The sequence below is a fragment of the Babylonia areolata genome, chromosome 27 (assembly GCF_041734735.1).
Source record: "Babylonia areolata isolate BAREFJ2019XMU chromosome 27, ASM4173473v1, whole genome shotgun sequence".
Classification (NCBI taxonomy): Eukaryota; Metazoa; Mollusca; class Gastropoda; order Neogastropoda; family Buccinidae; genus Babylonia; species Babylonia areolata.
The window spans coordinates 1,007,777-1,022,411 of NC_134902.1; the positions used below are offsets into that span (position 1 = coordinate 1,007,777).

The following is a 14,635-nucleotide window of genomic DNA, read 5'->3' on the forward strand; positions in this document are numbered from 1 at the left end:
TGTAGTATAGCTATTTCTGTGTCACCACTAATTGGATAGTAAATACCTCATTCAGTGCTACCTGTAGTATAGCTATTTCTGTGTCACCACTAGTTGGATAGTAAATACCTCATTCAGTGCTACCTGTAGTATAGCTATTTCTGTGTCACCACTAGTTGGATAGTAAATACCTCATTCAGTGCTACTTGTAGTATAGCTATTTCTGAGTCACCACTAGTTGGATAGTAAATACCTCATTCAGTGCTACCTGTAGTATAGCTATTTCTCTGTCACCACCAGTTGGATAGTAAATACCTCATTCAGTGCTACCTGTAGTATAGCTATTTCTGTGTCACCACCAGTTGGATAGTAAATACCTCATTCAGTGCTACCTGTAGTATAGCTATTTCTCTGTCACCACCAGTTGGACGGCAATGTTTCTCCAGAAGTGAAAGGACAATGGTTTGTGAGTGGAAGTTTGCACAGTGAAAGGACAATGGTTTGTGAGTGGAAGTTTGCACAGTGAAAGGACAATGGTTTGTGAGTGAAAGTTTGCACAGTGAAAGGACAATGGTTTGTGAGTGAAAGTTTGCACAGTGAAAGGACAATGGTTTGTGAGTGGAAGTTTGCACAGTGAAAGGACAATGGTTTGTGAGTGAAAGTTTGCACAGTGAAAGGACAATGGTTTGTGAGTGAAAGTTTGCACAGTGAAAGGACAATGGTTTGTGAGTGGAAGTTTGCACAGTGAAAGGACAATGGTTTGTGAGTGGAAGTTTGCACAGTGAAAGGACAATGGTTTGTGAGTGGAAGTTTGCACAGTGAAAGGACAATGGTTTGTGTGTGGAAGGACAATGGTTTGTACAGTAAAAGGACAATGGTTTGTACAGTTAAAGGACAATGGTTTGTACAGTTAAAGGACAATGGTTTGTGAGTGGAAGTTTGCACAGTGAAAGGGCAATGGTTTGTGTGTGGAAGGACCATGGTTTGTACAGTTAAAGGACAATGGTTTGTACAGTAAAAGGACAATGGTTTGTACAGTTAAAGGACAATGGTTTGTGAGTGGAAGTTTGCACAGTGAAAGGACAATGGTTTGTGTGTGGAAGGACCATGGTTTGTACAGTAAAAGGACAATGGTTTGTACAGTTAAAGGACAAAGGTTTGTTCAGTAAAAGGACAATGGTTTGTGTCTGAAAGGAAAATGGTTTGTACAGTAAAAGGACCATGGTTTGTACAGTTAAAGTACAATGGTTTGTGCATGAAAGGATAATGGTTTGTGAGTGAAAGTTTGTACAGTGAAAGGGCAATGGTTTTTGTGGGAAAGGACAGTGGTTAGCACAGAGAAAGGACAATGGCTTGTTTGTGAAAGGACAATGGTTTGTGTGTTTTCTGTCCAGATGAAAATACCAGAGTGGTGTTACCTGACGAGGACCAAGACCCTTTGTCATCCTACATCAATGCTAACTATATACGGGTCAGTGTCATCCTACATCAATGCTAACTATATACGGGTCAGTGTCATCCTACATCAGTGCTAACTATATACGGGTCAGTGTCATCCTACATCAATGCTAACTATATACGGGTCAGTGTCATCCTACATCAGTGCTAACTATATACGGGTCAGTGTCATCCTACATCAATGCTAACTATATACGGGTCAGTGTCATCCTACATCAATGCTAACTATATACGGGTCAGTGTCAGCCTACATCAATGCTAACTGTATACGGGTCAGTGTCATCCTACATCAATGCTAACTATATACGGGTCAGTGTCAGCCTACATCAATGCTAACTATATACGGGTCAGTGTCAGCCTACATCAATGCTAACTGTATACGGGTCAGTGTCATCCTACATCAGTGCTAACTATATACGGGTCAGTGTCATCCTACATGAATGCTAACTATATACGGGTCAGTGTCATCCTACATCAATGCTAACTATATACGGGTCAGTGTCAGCCTACATCAATGCTAACTGTATACGGGTCAGTGTCATCCTACATCAATGCTAACTATATACGGGTCAGTGTCATCCTACATGAATGCTAACTATATACGGGTCAGTGTCATCCTACATCAATGCTAACTATATACGGGTCAGTGTCATCCTACATCAATGCTAACTATATACGGGTCAGTGTTATCCTACATCAGTGCTAACTATATACGGGTCAGTGTTATCCTACATCAATGCTAACTGTATACAGGTCAGTGTCACCTACATCAATGCTAACTATATACGGGTCAGTGTCATCCTACATCAATGCTAACTGTATACGGGTCAGTGTCATCCTGCATCAATGCTAACTATATACGGGTCAGTGTCATTCTTCATCAATGCTAACTATATATGGGTCAGTGTCATCTTACATCAGTGCTGTGGCCTGGTGTTAGTCAAGGTGTGTGGCCAGGTGTTAGTCAAGGTGTGTGACAGGTGAGATGTGTGGCCTGGTGTTAGTCAAGGTGTGTGGCCAGGTGAGATGTGTGGCCTGGTGTTAGTCAAGGTGTGTGGCCAGGTGAGATGTGTGGCCTGGTGTTAGTCAAGGTGTGTGACAGGTGAGATGTGTGGCCTGGTGTCAGTCAAGGTGTGTGACAGGTGAGATGTGTGACCTGGTGTTAGTCAAGGTGTGTGGCCAGGTGAGATGTGTGGCCTGGTGTTAGTCAAGGTGTGTGACAGGTGAGATGTGTGGCCTGGTGTTAGTCAAGGTGTGTGACAGGTGAGATGTGTGGCCTGGTGTCAGTCAAGGTGTGTGGCCAGGTGTGATGTGTGACCTGGTGTTAGTCAAGGTGTGTGGCCAGGTGAGATGTGTGGCCTGGTGTTAGTCAAGGTGTGTGACAGGTGAGATGTGTGGCCTGGTGTTAGTCAAGGTGTGTGGCCAGGTGAGATGTGTGGCCTGGTGTTAGTCAAGGTGTGTGGCCAGGTGAGATGTGTGGCCTGGTGTTAGTCAAGGTGTGTGACAGGTGAGATGTGTGGCCTGGTGTTAGTCAAGGTGTGTGGCCAGGTGAGATGTGTGGCCTGGTGTTAGTCAAGGTGTGTGGCCAGGTGAGATGTGTGGCCTGGTGTTAGTCAAGGTGTGTGGCCAGGTGAGATGTGTGACCTGGTGTGAGTCAAGGTGTGTGGCCAGGTGTATGGCCTTGGATGGCTCTTTTTCTTCTCACTGCCAGTTCAGTGATTTGAAAAAAATGTGTTGTTAATAAGATCAGTTGCATTCTGCTGCATCATGTATGTGTTCATTGTGTGACTTTGAAATGTGACTGACTGTGACTGCTGACCCAGGGCTATGAGGGGGAGAGCCAGGCCTTTGTGTGACTTTGAAATGTGACTGACTGTGACTGCTGACCCAGGGCTATGAGGGGGAGAGCCAGGCCTTTGTGTGACTTTGAAATGTGACTGACTGTGACTGCTGACCCAGGGCTATGAGGGGGAGGAGCAGGCCTTTGTGTGACTTTGAAATGTGACTGACTGTGACTGCTGACCCAGGGCTATGAGGGGGAGAGCCAGGCCTTTGTGTGACTTTGAAATGTGACTGACTGTGACTGCTGACCCAGGGCTATGAGGGGGAGGAGCAGGCCTTTGTGTGACTTTGAAATGTGACTGACTGTGACTGCTGACCCAGGGCTATGAGGGGGAGGAGCAGGCCTTTGTGTGACTTTGAAATGTGACTGACTGTGACTGCTGACCCAGGGCTATGAGGGGGAGAGCCAGGCCTTTGTGTGACTTTGAAATGTGACTGACTGTGACTGCTGACCCAGGGCTATGAGGGGGAGAGCCAGGCCTTTGTGTGACTTTGAAATGTGACTGACTGTGACTGCTGACCCAGGGCTATGAGGGAGAGAGCCAGGCCTTTGTGTGACTTTGAAATGTGACTGACTGTGACTGCTGACCCAGGGCTATGAGGGAGAGAGCCAGGCCTTTGTGTGACTTTGAAATGTGACTGACTGTGACTGCTGACCCAGGGCTATGAGGGGGAGAGCCAGGCCTTTGTGTGACTTTGAAATGTGACTTTGAAATGTGACTGACTGTGACTGCTGACCCAGGGCTATGAGGGGGAGGAGCAGGCCTTTGTGTGACTTTGAAATGTGACTGACTGTGACTGCTGACCCAGGGCTATGAGGGAGAGAGCCAGGCCTTTGTGTGACTTTGAAATGTGACTGACTGTGACTGCTGACCCAGGGCTATGAGGGGGAGAGCCAGGCCTACATCGCCACACAGGGCCCCATGGCGCACACCATCCAGGATTTCTGGCTGATGATCTGGCATCAGTGCTGCCCCATCATCGTCATGATCACCAAACTGAAGGAAAAAAGCAAGGTGGGTATTCACTGTCGTCATGGTTACCAAACTGAAGGGAAAAAAAGCAAGGTAGGTATTCACTGTCGTCATGGTTACCAAACTGAAGGGGAAAAAAGCAAGGTAGGTATTCACTGTCGTCATGGTTACCAAACTGAAGGGAAAAAAAGCAAGGTAGGTATTCACTGTCGTCATGGTTACCAAACTGAAGGAGAAAAGGAAGGTAGGTATTCACTGTCGTCATGGTTACCAAACTGAAGGGGAAAAAAGCAAGGTGGGTATTCACTGTCGTCATGGTTACCAAACTGAAGGAGAAAAGCAAGGTAGGTATTCACTGTCGTCATGGTTACCAGACTGAAGGAAAAAAGCAAGGTAGGTATTCACTGTCGTTATGGTTACCAAACTGAAGGGGAAAAAAGCAAGGTAGGTATTCAGTCGTCATGGTTACCAATGCCCCAAGCAAGAAAATACACTGAGGTATACCACCACTGAAGAAGAAAAGTAAGGTATTACCTATTATCATCATGGTTACCAAACTGTATGAAATAAACACAGTATTATCCATTATTACATTATGGTCATGGTTACTTGAGATTCGCTCTAACTCTCTACTGTCCTCTGTGGAACCGCCATACAGTGGCACAGCCTGTACCCTCGCCCTCCGCCTGTCAACCTCTTCAGGCCCAGTGAACCTCCTGAGCGTCTATGCTCCCACACAATGTTCTTCTGCAGACCAAGGACCAGTTCTATGAGGAGCTTGATACCACCATCCGAGACATCCCTGCCACAGAACAGCTGTACCTTCTTGGCGACTCCAATGCCCGAGTGGGTTCTGACCACGACTCCTGGCCCAGCTGCACTGGCCACTTCGGTATTGGCAAGCTGAACAAGAATGGGCAGAGGCTCCTAGACTTTTGCTCGTACCACAACCTCTGCATAACAAACACGTTCTTCTCCACCAAGTCACACTACCGAACTTCCTGGCAACACCCCAGATCCCGCCACTGGCACCAGCTGGACCTCATCATCACTCCAAGGCCCTCGCTGAACTGTGTGCTCGCCGCACGTAGTTTTCACAGTGCTGACTGCGACACCGACCACTCCCTGGTTGGCTGCAAAGTGCGCTTCCAACCAAAGCGGATCCACCGCTCAAAGCAGAAGGATCGGCCTCACAGCAACACTGCCAGAACAGCAATCCCAGACTTGCGCGACCGCTTCGCCAACTTCATTGAGGAAGCCTTCAGAGACTGCCATGCCAGCAATACAGGAGAAAGATGGAATGTCAGTGTGAGAACTGTATTGTGTTTCAGCCAGTGTGAGAACTGTATTGTGTTTCAGCCAAAGTGTGATAACTGTATTGTGTTTCAGCCAGTGTGAGAACTGTATTGTGTTTCAGCCAGTGTGAGAACTGTATTGTGTTTCAGCCAGTGTGAGAACTGTATTGTGTTTCAGTCAGTGTGAGAACTGTATTGTGTTTCAGCCAGTGTGAGAACTGTATTGTGTTTCAGCCAAAGTGTGAGAACTGTATTGTGTTTCAGCCAAAGTGTGAGAACTACCTGCCAGAGCACTACGGGATCTACGGAGACATTGAGGTCACGGTGGCCAAGGTCATCCAGAAGAAAGGCTTTGTCGTCAGACATCTCCACCTCAAGGTCAGTGTCTTCTCTGAACCACTTGCTGTCAACACGTCAGTCAGTCAGCACTTGTGCCAATACTTAAGTTCAGTCAGCTTTTTACCAACAGTTCATCTTTGTCAGCACTTGTGCCAATATTTAGTCAGCTCTCGCTCCAACATTCAAACAGCACTTGTGCCAACAGTTCAGTCAGTTAGAACTTGTGCCAACATTTAGTCAGCTCTCGCTCCAACATTCAGACATCACTTGTGCCAACATTCAGTCAGCTCTCGCTCCAACATTCAAACAGCATTGTGCCAATATTTAGTCAGCTCTAGCTCCAACATTCAAACAGCATTGTGCCAATATTTAGTCAGCTCTAGCTCCAACATTCAGTCAGCTCTCGCTCCAACATTCAAACAGCATTGTGCCAATATTTAGTCAGCTCTAGCTCCAACATTCAAACAGCATTGTGCCAACATTCAGTCAGCTCTCGCTCCAACATTCAAACAGCATTGTGCCAATATTTAGTCAGCTCTAGCTCCAACATTCAGACAGGACTTGTGCCAACAATCAATCAGCACTTGTGCCAACAGTGTATTGTGTGCACAGTGTGTTGTATGTACAGTGTTGTGTTTATAGTATGTTGTGTGTATAGTATGTTGAATAGTATGTTGTGTGTCTCTAGTATGTTGTATACGGTGTGTTGTATGTACAGTGCTGTGTGTGCAGTATGTTGTATAGTATGTTGTGTGTACAGTGCTGTGTGTGGTGTGTACAGTGTGGTGTGTACAGTGTGGTGTGTGTACAGTGTGGTGTATACAGTGTGGTGTGTACAGTGTGGTGTATACAGAGTGTGGTGTGTACAGTGTGGTGTGTACAGTGTATGGTGTGTACAGTGTATGGTGTGTACAGTGTGGTGTATACAGTGTGTGGTGTGTACAGTGTGTTGTATACAGTGTGTGGTGTGTACAGTGTGTGGTGTGTACAGTGTGGTGTGTACAGTGTGGTGTATACAGTGTAATGTGTATAGTGTGTGGTGTGTACAGTGGTATGTACAGTGTAGTGTGTACAATGTGTGGTGTGTGTACAGTGTGGTGTGTACACTGTGGTGTGTGTACAGTGTGGTGTGTGTACAGTGTGTGGTGTGCGCAGTCTGGTGTGTACAGTGTGTACAGTGTGGTGTGTACAGTGTGTGGTGTGCGCAGTCTGGTGTGTACAGTGTGTACAGTGTAGTGTGTACAGTGTGGTGTGTACACTGTGTGCATTGTAGTGTGTACAGTGTGTGGTGTGTGCATTGTAGTGTGTACAGTGTGGTGTGTACAGTGTGTACAGTGTAGTGTGTACAGTGTGGTGTGTACAGAGTGAGGGTGAGTCCCGCATGCTGCTCCACTTCTGGTACACGGCCTGGCCGGACCACAAGCCGCCCGACTCTCCCAGCATGCTGCTGGAGCTGGTCAAGGAAGTGGAACTGCGTCGCTTCCGGTCTGACGGCGTCACGCCCCGCGGGCCTGTCGTCGTTCACTGCAGGTAACTAACGACCTTGTGATGATAACCAGTAATGTAACACCTTTACTTAGGTAACTAACCACCCTGTGATAATTACCTGTAATGTAGCACCTTTACTTCAGGTAACTAACCACCCTGTGATAATTACCTGTAATGTAGCACCTTTACTTCAGGTAACTAACCACCCTGTGATAATTACCTGTAATGTTTCACCTTTACTTCAGGTAACTAACCACCCTGTGATAATTACCTGTAATGTAGCACCTTTACTTCAGGTAACTAACCACCCTGTGATAATTACCTGTAATGTAGCACCTTTACTTCAGGTAACTAACCACCCTGTGATAATTACCTGTAATGTAGCACCTTTACTTCAGGCAACTAACCACCCTGAGATAATTACCTGTAATGTAGCACCTTTACTTCAGGTAACTAACCACCCTGTGATAATTACCTGTAATGTTTCACCTTTACTTCAGGTAACTAACCACCCTGTGATAATTATCTGTAATGTAGCACCTTTACTTCAGGTAACTAACCACCCTGTGATAATTACCTGTAATGTAGCACCTTTACTTCAGGTAACTAACCACCCTGTGATAATTACCTGTAATGTAGCACCTTTACTTCAGGTAACTAACCACCCTGTGATAATTACCTGTAATGTAGCACCTTTACTTCAGGTAACTAACCACCCTGTGATAATTACCTGTAATGTTTCACCTTTACTTCAGGTAACTAACCACCCTGTGATAATTACCTGTAATGTAGCACCTTTACTTCAGGTAACTAACCACCCTGTGATAATTACCTGTAATGTAACACCTTTACTTCAGGTAACTAACCACCCTGTGATAATTACCTGTAATGTAGCACCTTTACTTCAGGTAACTAACCACCCTGTGATAATTACCTGTAATGTTCACCTTTACTTCAGGTAACTAACCACCCTGTGATAATTACCTGTAATGTAGCACCTTTACTTCAGGTAACTAACCACCCTGTGATAATTACCTGTAATGTAGCACCTTTACTGGCGATATCACACCATATGGACTTGCGGTCGTTCATTGCAGATAACTAATGACCCTGTGACAATTATCTTCATCTGACTGTGACATCATATCCATCATAAGCCTGTGACATCCTATCTGTCACCAGCCTGTTAGATTCATATCTGACATCAGCCTGTGACATCCTATCTGTCACCAGCCTGTTAGATTCATATCTGACATCAGCCTGTGACATCCTATCTGTCACCAGCCTGTTAGAATGATATCTGACATCAGCCTGTGACATCTTATATGCCAACAGCCTGTTAGATTCATATCAAACATCAGCCTGTTAGAATGATCTGTGACATCCTATCTGTGAGCCTGTTACAATGATATATGACATTGGCCTGTGACATCCTGTCTGCAATCAGCCTGTTACAATGATATCTGACATCAGCCCATGACATCATATCCATCATCAGCCTATGACGTGTGTGTGTGTGTGTGTGTGTGTGTGTGTGTGCCCATGTATTTGTGATATTGTGATACATTTTCATGCAGATATGTTTTTTTGCAAATGCAGATGTATTTGTGCGCATGGTGTGTGATGTATGTGCTGTGTGTGTGGTGTGTGTGGTTGGTGTGTGATGTATGTGCTGTGTGTGTGGTGTGGTGTGGTGTGGTGTGTGTGGTGTGTGATGTATGTGCTATGTGTGTGGTGTGGTGTGTGTGGTTGGTGTGTGATGTATGTGGTGTGTGTGTGGTGTGGTGTGTGTGGTTGGTGTGTGATGTATGTGCTGTGTGTGTGGTGTGGTGTGGTGTGGTGTGTGTGGTGTGTGATGTATGTGCTGTGTGTGTGGTGTGGTGTGTGTGGTTGGTGTGTGATGTATGTGCTGTGTGTGTGGTGTGTGTGGTGTGGTGTGTGTGGTGTGGTGTGTGATGTATGTGGTGTGTGTGGTGTGTGTGGTTGGTGTGTGATGTATGTGGTGTGTGTGGTGTGTGTGGTGTGGTGTGTGATGTATGTGGTGTGTGTGGTGTGGTGTGTGATGTATGTGCTGTGTGTGTGGTGTGGTGTGTGTGGTGTGGTGTGTGATGTATGTGCTGTGTGTGTGTGTGGTGTGGTGTGTGTGGTTGGTGTGTGATGTATGTGGTGTGTGTGGTGTGGTGTGTGTGGTGTGGTGTGTGTGGTTGGTGTGTGATGCATGTGCTGTGTGTGTGGTGTGTGTGGTGTGGTGTGTGTGGTGTGGTGTGTGATGTATGTGGTGTGTGTGGTGTGTGTGGTTGGTGTGTGATGTATGTGCTGTGTGTGTGGTGTGTGTGTGATGTATGTGCTGTTTGTGTGCTGTGTGTGTGGTGTGTGATGTATGTGCTGTGTGTTTCAGTGCTGACATCGGCAGGACGGGGTGCTTTGTGGCCATCAGTGTGATGTATGTGATGTGATGTGATGTGATGTGATGTGATGTGATGTGATGTGATGTGATGTGATGTGATGTGCATGATGTGTGATGTGTTTCAGTGCTGGCATCGGCAGGACGGGGTGCTTTGTGGCCATTAGTGTGATGTGATGTGATGTATGTGATGTGATGTGATGTATGTGATGTGATGTGATGTGATGTGATGTGTTTCAGTGCTGGCATTGGCAGGACGGGGTGCTTTGTGGCCATCAGCATCGGCATCAGACAGCTGAGAGAGGAACACTCCGTGGATGTGTTGGGCACTGTGTGTGGCATGAGGCTGGACAGGTCAGTGTGTGGATGTGTTGGGCACTGTGTGTGGCATGAGGCTGGACAGGTCAGTGTGTGGATGTGTTGGGCACTGTGTGTGGCATGAGGCTGGACAGGTCAGTGGATGTGTTGGGCACTGTGTGTGGCATGAGGCTGGACAGGTCAGTGGATGTGTTGGGCACTGTGTGTGGCATGAGGCTGGACAGGTCAGTGGATGTGTTGGGCACTGTGTGTGGCATGAGGCTGGACAGGTCAGTGGATGTGTTGGGCACTGTGTGTGGCATGAGGCTGGACAGGTCAGTCAGTGGATGTGTTGGGCACTGTGTGTGGCATGAGGCTGGACAGGTCAGTGGATGTGTTGGGCACTGTGTGTGGCATGAGGCTGGACAGGTCAGTGGATGTGTTGGGCACTGTGTGTGGCATGAGGCTGGACAGGTCAGTGGATGTGTTGGGCACTGTGTGTGGCATGAGGCTGGACAGGTCAGTCAGTGGATGTGTTGGGCACTGTGTGTGGCATGAGGCTGGACAGGTCAGTGGATGTGTTGGGCACTGTGTGTGGCATGAGGCTGGACAGGTCAGTGTGTGGATGTGTTGGGCACTGTGTGTGGCATGAGGCTGGACAGGTCAGTCTATGGATGTGGTGTCGACTGTGTGATGTATGTTGTGTGCGGTATGTTGGTGTGTTGTATGGCGTGTGCTGTGTGATGTATGTTGTGTTGTTTGATATATGTTGTGTGATGTATGCTGTGTTTCGTGTGTTGTATGATGTGTGTTGTATGCCGTGTGTCGTGTGATGTATGCTGTTCTTTCATGTGTTGTATGGCATGTGTCGTGTGGTGTATGCTGTGTGTTGTTTGATGTGTGTTGTATACCGTGTCATGTATGCTGTGTGATGCATGTGTGATGTATGTTGCATGTTATATGATGTATGTTGTGTGATGCATGTTGTGTGTTGTATGAAGTGTGATGAGTGTTGTATGATGTGTTGTGTGTGTGTATGATAGTAATGTACAATGTGTGTTGTATGATGTGTTTTGTGTGTGTATGGCAGTAATGTACAATGTGAAATGTTGTGATAAAAAGAAATACAAACAGTGAAATACAAACAAAAAAAGAGACAAGAGAGATGGGGGCGGGGGGGTGGGGGTGGGGGGGGGTGACAAAGAAAGCAAGGCAGAAGAAAGATAATGGAGTTTCTACAGTTACCCAGTCATTCAATCGAAACGATAAACCCAGGCCCCGTGTGAAGCATGCACTTAGCGCACTTAAAAGAACCCACAAAACAAAAGGGTTTGTTCCTGGCAAAATTGAGTAGAAAAATCCACTTCGATAGGAAAAACAAATAAAACTGCACGCAGGAAAAAATACAAAAAAATGGGTGGCGCTGTAGTGTAGCGATGCACTCTTCCTGGGGAGAGCAGCCCGAATTTCACACAGAGAAATCTGTTGTGATAAAAAGAAATACAAATACAAAATAATGTACAAAGCGTGTTGGATGTGTGTGATAGTGATGTATGGTGTGTGATGTATGTTGCATGATGTGTGTATGTTCCAGGATGTATGTTATATGTTAGGTGTTGTATGTTGCATGATGTATGTTTTGTGATGAATGGTGTGTGTGTGTTCTGTGATGCATGATGAATGATGTATATTGCATGATGTATGGTGTGTTATGTATATTGTATGATGTATATTGCATGTATGATGCACACTGTATGACATATGTTGTATGATGTACACTGTATGATGTGTGATGTATGTTGTGTGATGTACACTGTATTATGTATGTTGTGTGATGTACACTGTATTATGTATGTTGTGTGATGTACACTGCATGATGTATGTTGTGTGATGTATGACATATACTGCATGCGTGATGTACACTGCATGATGTATGTTGTGTGATGTATACTGTATGATGTATGTTGTGTAATGTATAGTGCATGATGTATACTGCATGATATATGTTGTGTGATGTATACTGCATGATGTATGTCATGTGGTGTACACTGCATGATGTATGTTGTGTGATGTATGATGTACAGTGCATGATGTATGTTGTGTGGTGTATAATGCATGTGTGATGTATACTGTATGCTGTGTGATGTACACTGCATGATGTATGCTGTGTGATGTATGATGCATACTGCATGATGTATGTTGTGTGATGTATACTGCATGAATTATGTTGTGTGATGTATGCTGTATGTTGTGTGATGTATAGTGCACTATGAATGTTGTGTGATGTATGCTGTATACTGCATGATGTATGCTGTATCCTGCATGATGTATGATGTATGCTGCAGGTTGTGCTGTGTGTTTCAGGGGCGGCATGATCCAGACCCACGAGCAGTACGACTTTGTGCACCAGGCGCTGTGTGAGTACGAGCGCACCCTGGGGGAACCGTCCATCCAGTCACTGACCGCGCTGACCTCTGAGGGTCATTGACAACGCTCACCTCTGACCTCTTAGGGTCACTGACAGCACTCACCTCTGACCTCTGAGGGTCACTGACAGCAAGTCTCCACCCCCTTCCTCATACCTTCATTGTCATTCTTCTGTCTGAAATCTGCTGCACAGCCTTCTGTTAACATTTGTCTGTCTCTGATCTGCTGCAGAGCTTTCTCTACACATCACATTAACTGGGGACAATGCTTTCTGTACACGCCACATTAAGTGGGGACATTGCTTTCTGTACACGTCACATTAACTGGGGACATTGCTTTATGTACACATCACATTAACTGGGGATACCTGGGGACATTGCTTTCTGTACACACCACATTAAGTGGGGACATTACTTTCTGTACACATCACATTAACTGGGGACATTGCTTTCTGTACACATCACATTAACTGGGGACATTGCTTTCTGTACACATCACATTAACTGGGGACATTGCTTTCTGTACACACCACATTAAGTGGGGACATTACTTTCTGTACACATCACATTAACTGGGGACATTGCTTTCTGTACACACCACATTAACTGGGGACATTGCTTTCTGTACACATCACATTAACTGGGGACATTGCTTTCTGTACACATCACATTAACTGGGGACATTGCTTTCTGTACACATAACATTAACTGGGGACATTGCTTTCTGTACACATAACATTAACTGGGGACATTACTTTCTGTACACATCATATTAACAGAGGACATTGCTTTCTGTACACATCACATTAACCGGGGATACCTGGGGACATTGCTTTCTGTACACATCACATTAACTGGAGACATTACTTTCTGTAACACATCACATTAACTGGGGACATTGCTTTCTGTAACACATCACATTAACTGGGGACATTGCTTTCTGTACACATCACATTAACTGGGGACATTGCTTTCTGTACACATCACATTAACCAGGGACATTGCTTTCTGTACACATCACATTAACCGGGGTCATTACTTTCTGTAACACATCACATTAACTGGGGACATTGCTTTCTGTACACATCACATTAACCGGGGACATTGCTTTCTGTACACATCACATTAACCGGGGATACCTGGGGACATTGCTTTCTGTACACCTATACAAGTCATCTCCATCAGGGTTTCTTTGTGTTCATAAACACAGAGTAGTTTTTGACAGCAGAGAGGATAGTTCTGGAGGCTCAGTCACTGTTCTGGTCAGAGACAAGCCCTATAAGTGTGTGGTGTGTGTGTGTGTGTGGTGTGTGTGTGTGTGTGTGTGTGATGATCTGAGTCTGTTTGTTATCAGTGTAGTTTATATATCAGTTTTCTCAAGAGTTGTTGATTTTCTGTTGAATCTTTCTACCAGATGTTAAAGTTACAATACCTCCTACGATTTCCTGTTTATCACATGAAATAGATAGCTGACTGAGATGAATAACGTACACATTTTTACAAAAATACAGTTGGCATTCAGTTAGTACCATTATGAATCTTCATCTGTAGCCATTTACCTGTCTCTTCATGTGCAAGCGCGCACACACACACACACACATGCACACACACACATGCACACACACACATGCCACGGTCACACTTGTACAGATGCTGAAGTGCCAAAAGGTGTGATGGGCACAATGTAAAGAGATGGACAGACTGAAAGGTCACATGGGCACTGTGCCAAAAGGTGTGAGGGGCACTGTGCCAAACGGTGTGACGGGCACTGTGCCAAACGGTGTGACGGGCACTGTGCCAAACGGTGTGAGGGGCACTGTGCCAAAAGGTGTGACGGGCACAGTGCCAAAAGGGTGACGGGCACTGTGCCAAACGGTGTGACGGGCACTGTGCCAAAAGGATGGGCACAGTGCCAAAAGGTGTGAGGGGCACTGTGCCAAGAGATGGACATTGGGGCACCACCTTTTTTTCTTGATGTATTGGTTTTTTTTCCTGAACTGAGCATGGTGTTGTGAGGTTTGGTGAGGCAGCTGGCTGTGGAACACTGTTCCATTCTTTCTCTACATGTGCAATAACTTCTCTTCCCTGCACTCTGTCTGTCGCTGTGGGCTCTTCACACTGCTTGGATGTGTG

General features: G+C 45.8%; 1 protein-coding gene across 2 annotated transcripts in view; it reads left to right on the top strand.

Annotated features, from left to right (window-relative positions):
• LOC143301173 (receptor-type tyrosine-protein phosphatase R-like) overlaps positions 1–14,379 on the top strand; it is a 41,147-nt gene extending 26,768 nt beyond the window's left edge. For both annotated transcript variants that reach the window (XM_076615266.1, XM_076615267.1), the window contains exons 10-15: positions 1,374–1,450; positions 4,158–4,295; positions 5,813–5,926; positions 7,251–7,417; positions 10,020–10,133; positions 12,441–14,379. In XM_076615266.1, the coding sequence (XP_076471381.1) occupies positions 1,374–1,450; positions 4,158–4,295; positions 5,813–5,926; positions 7,251–7,417; positions 10,020–10,133; positions 12,441–12,564 (734 nt within the window). In that variant the 3' untranslated portion in view covers positions 12,565–14,379. The remainder of the gene's footprint in view (positions 1–1,373; positions 1,451–4,157; positions 4,296–5,812; positions 5,927–7,250; positions 7,418–10,019; positions 10,134–12,440) is intronic.
• Positions 14,380–14,635: the final 256 nt, after the last annotated feature.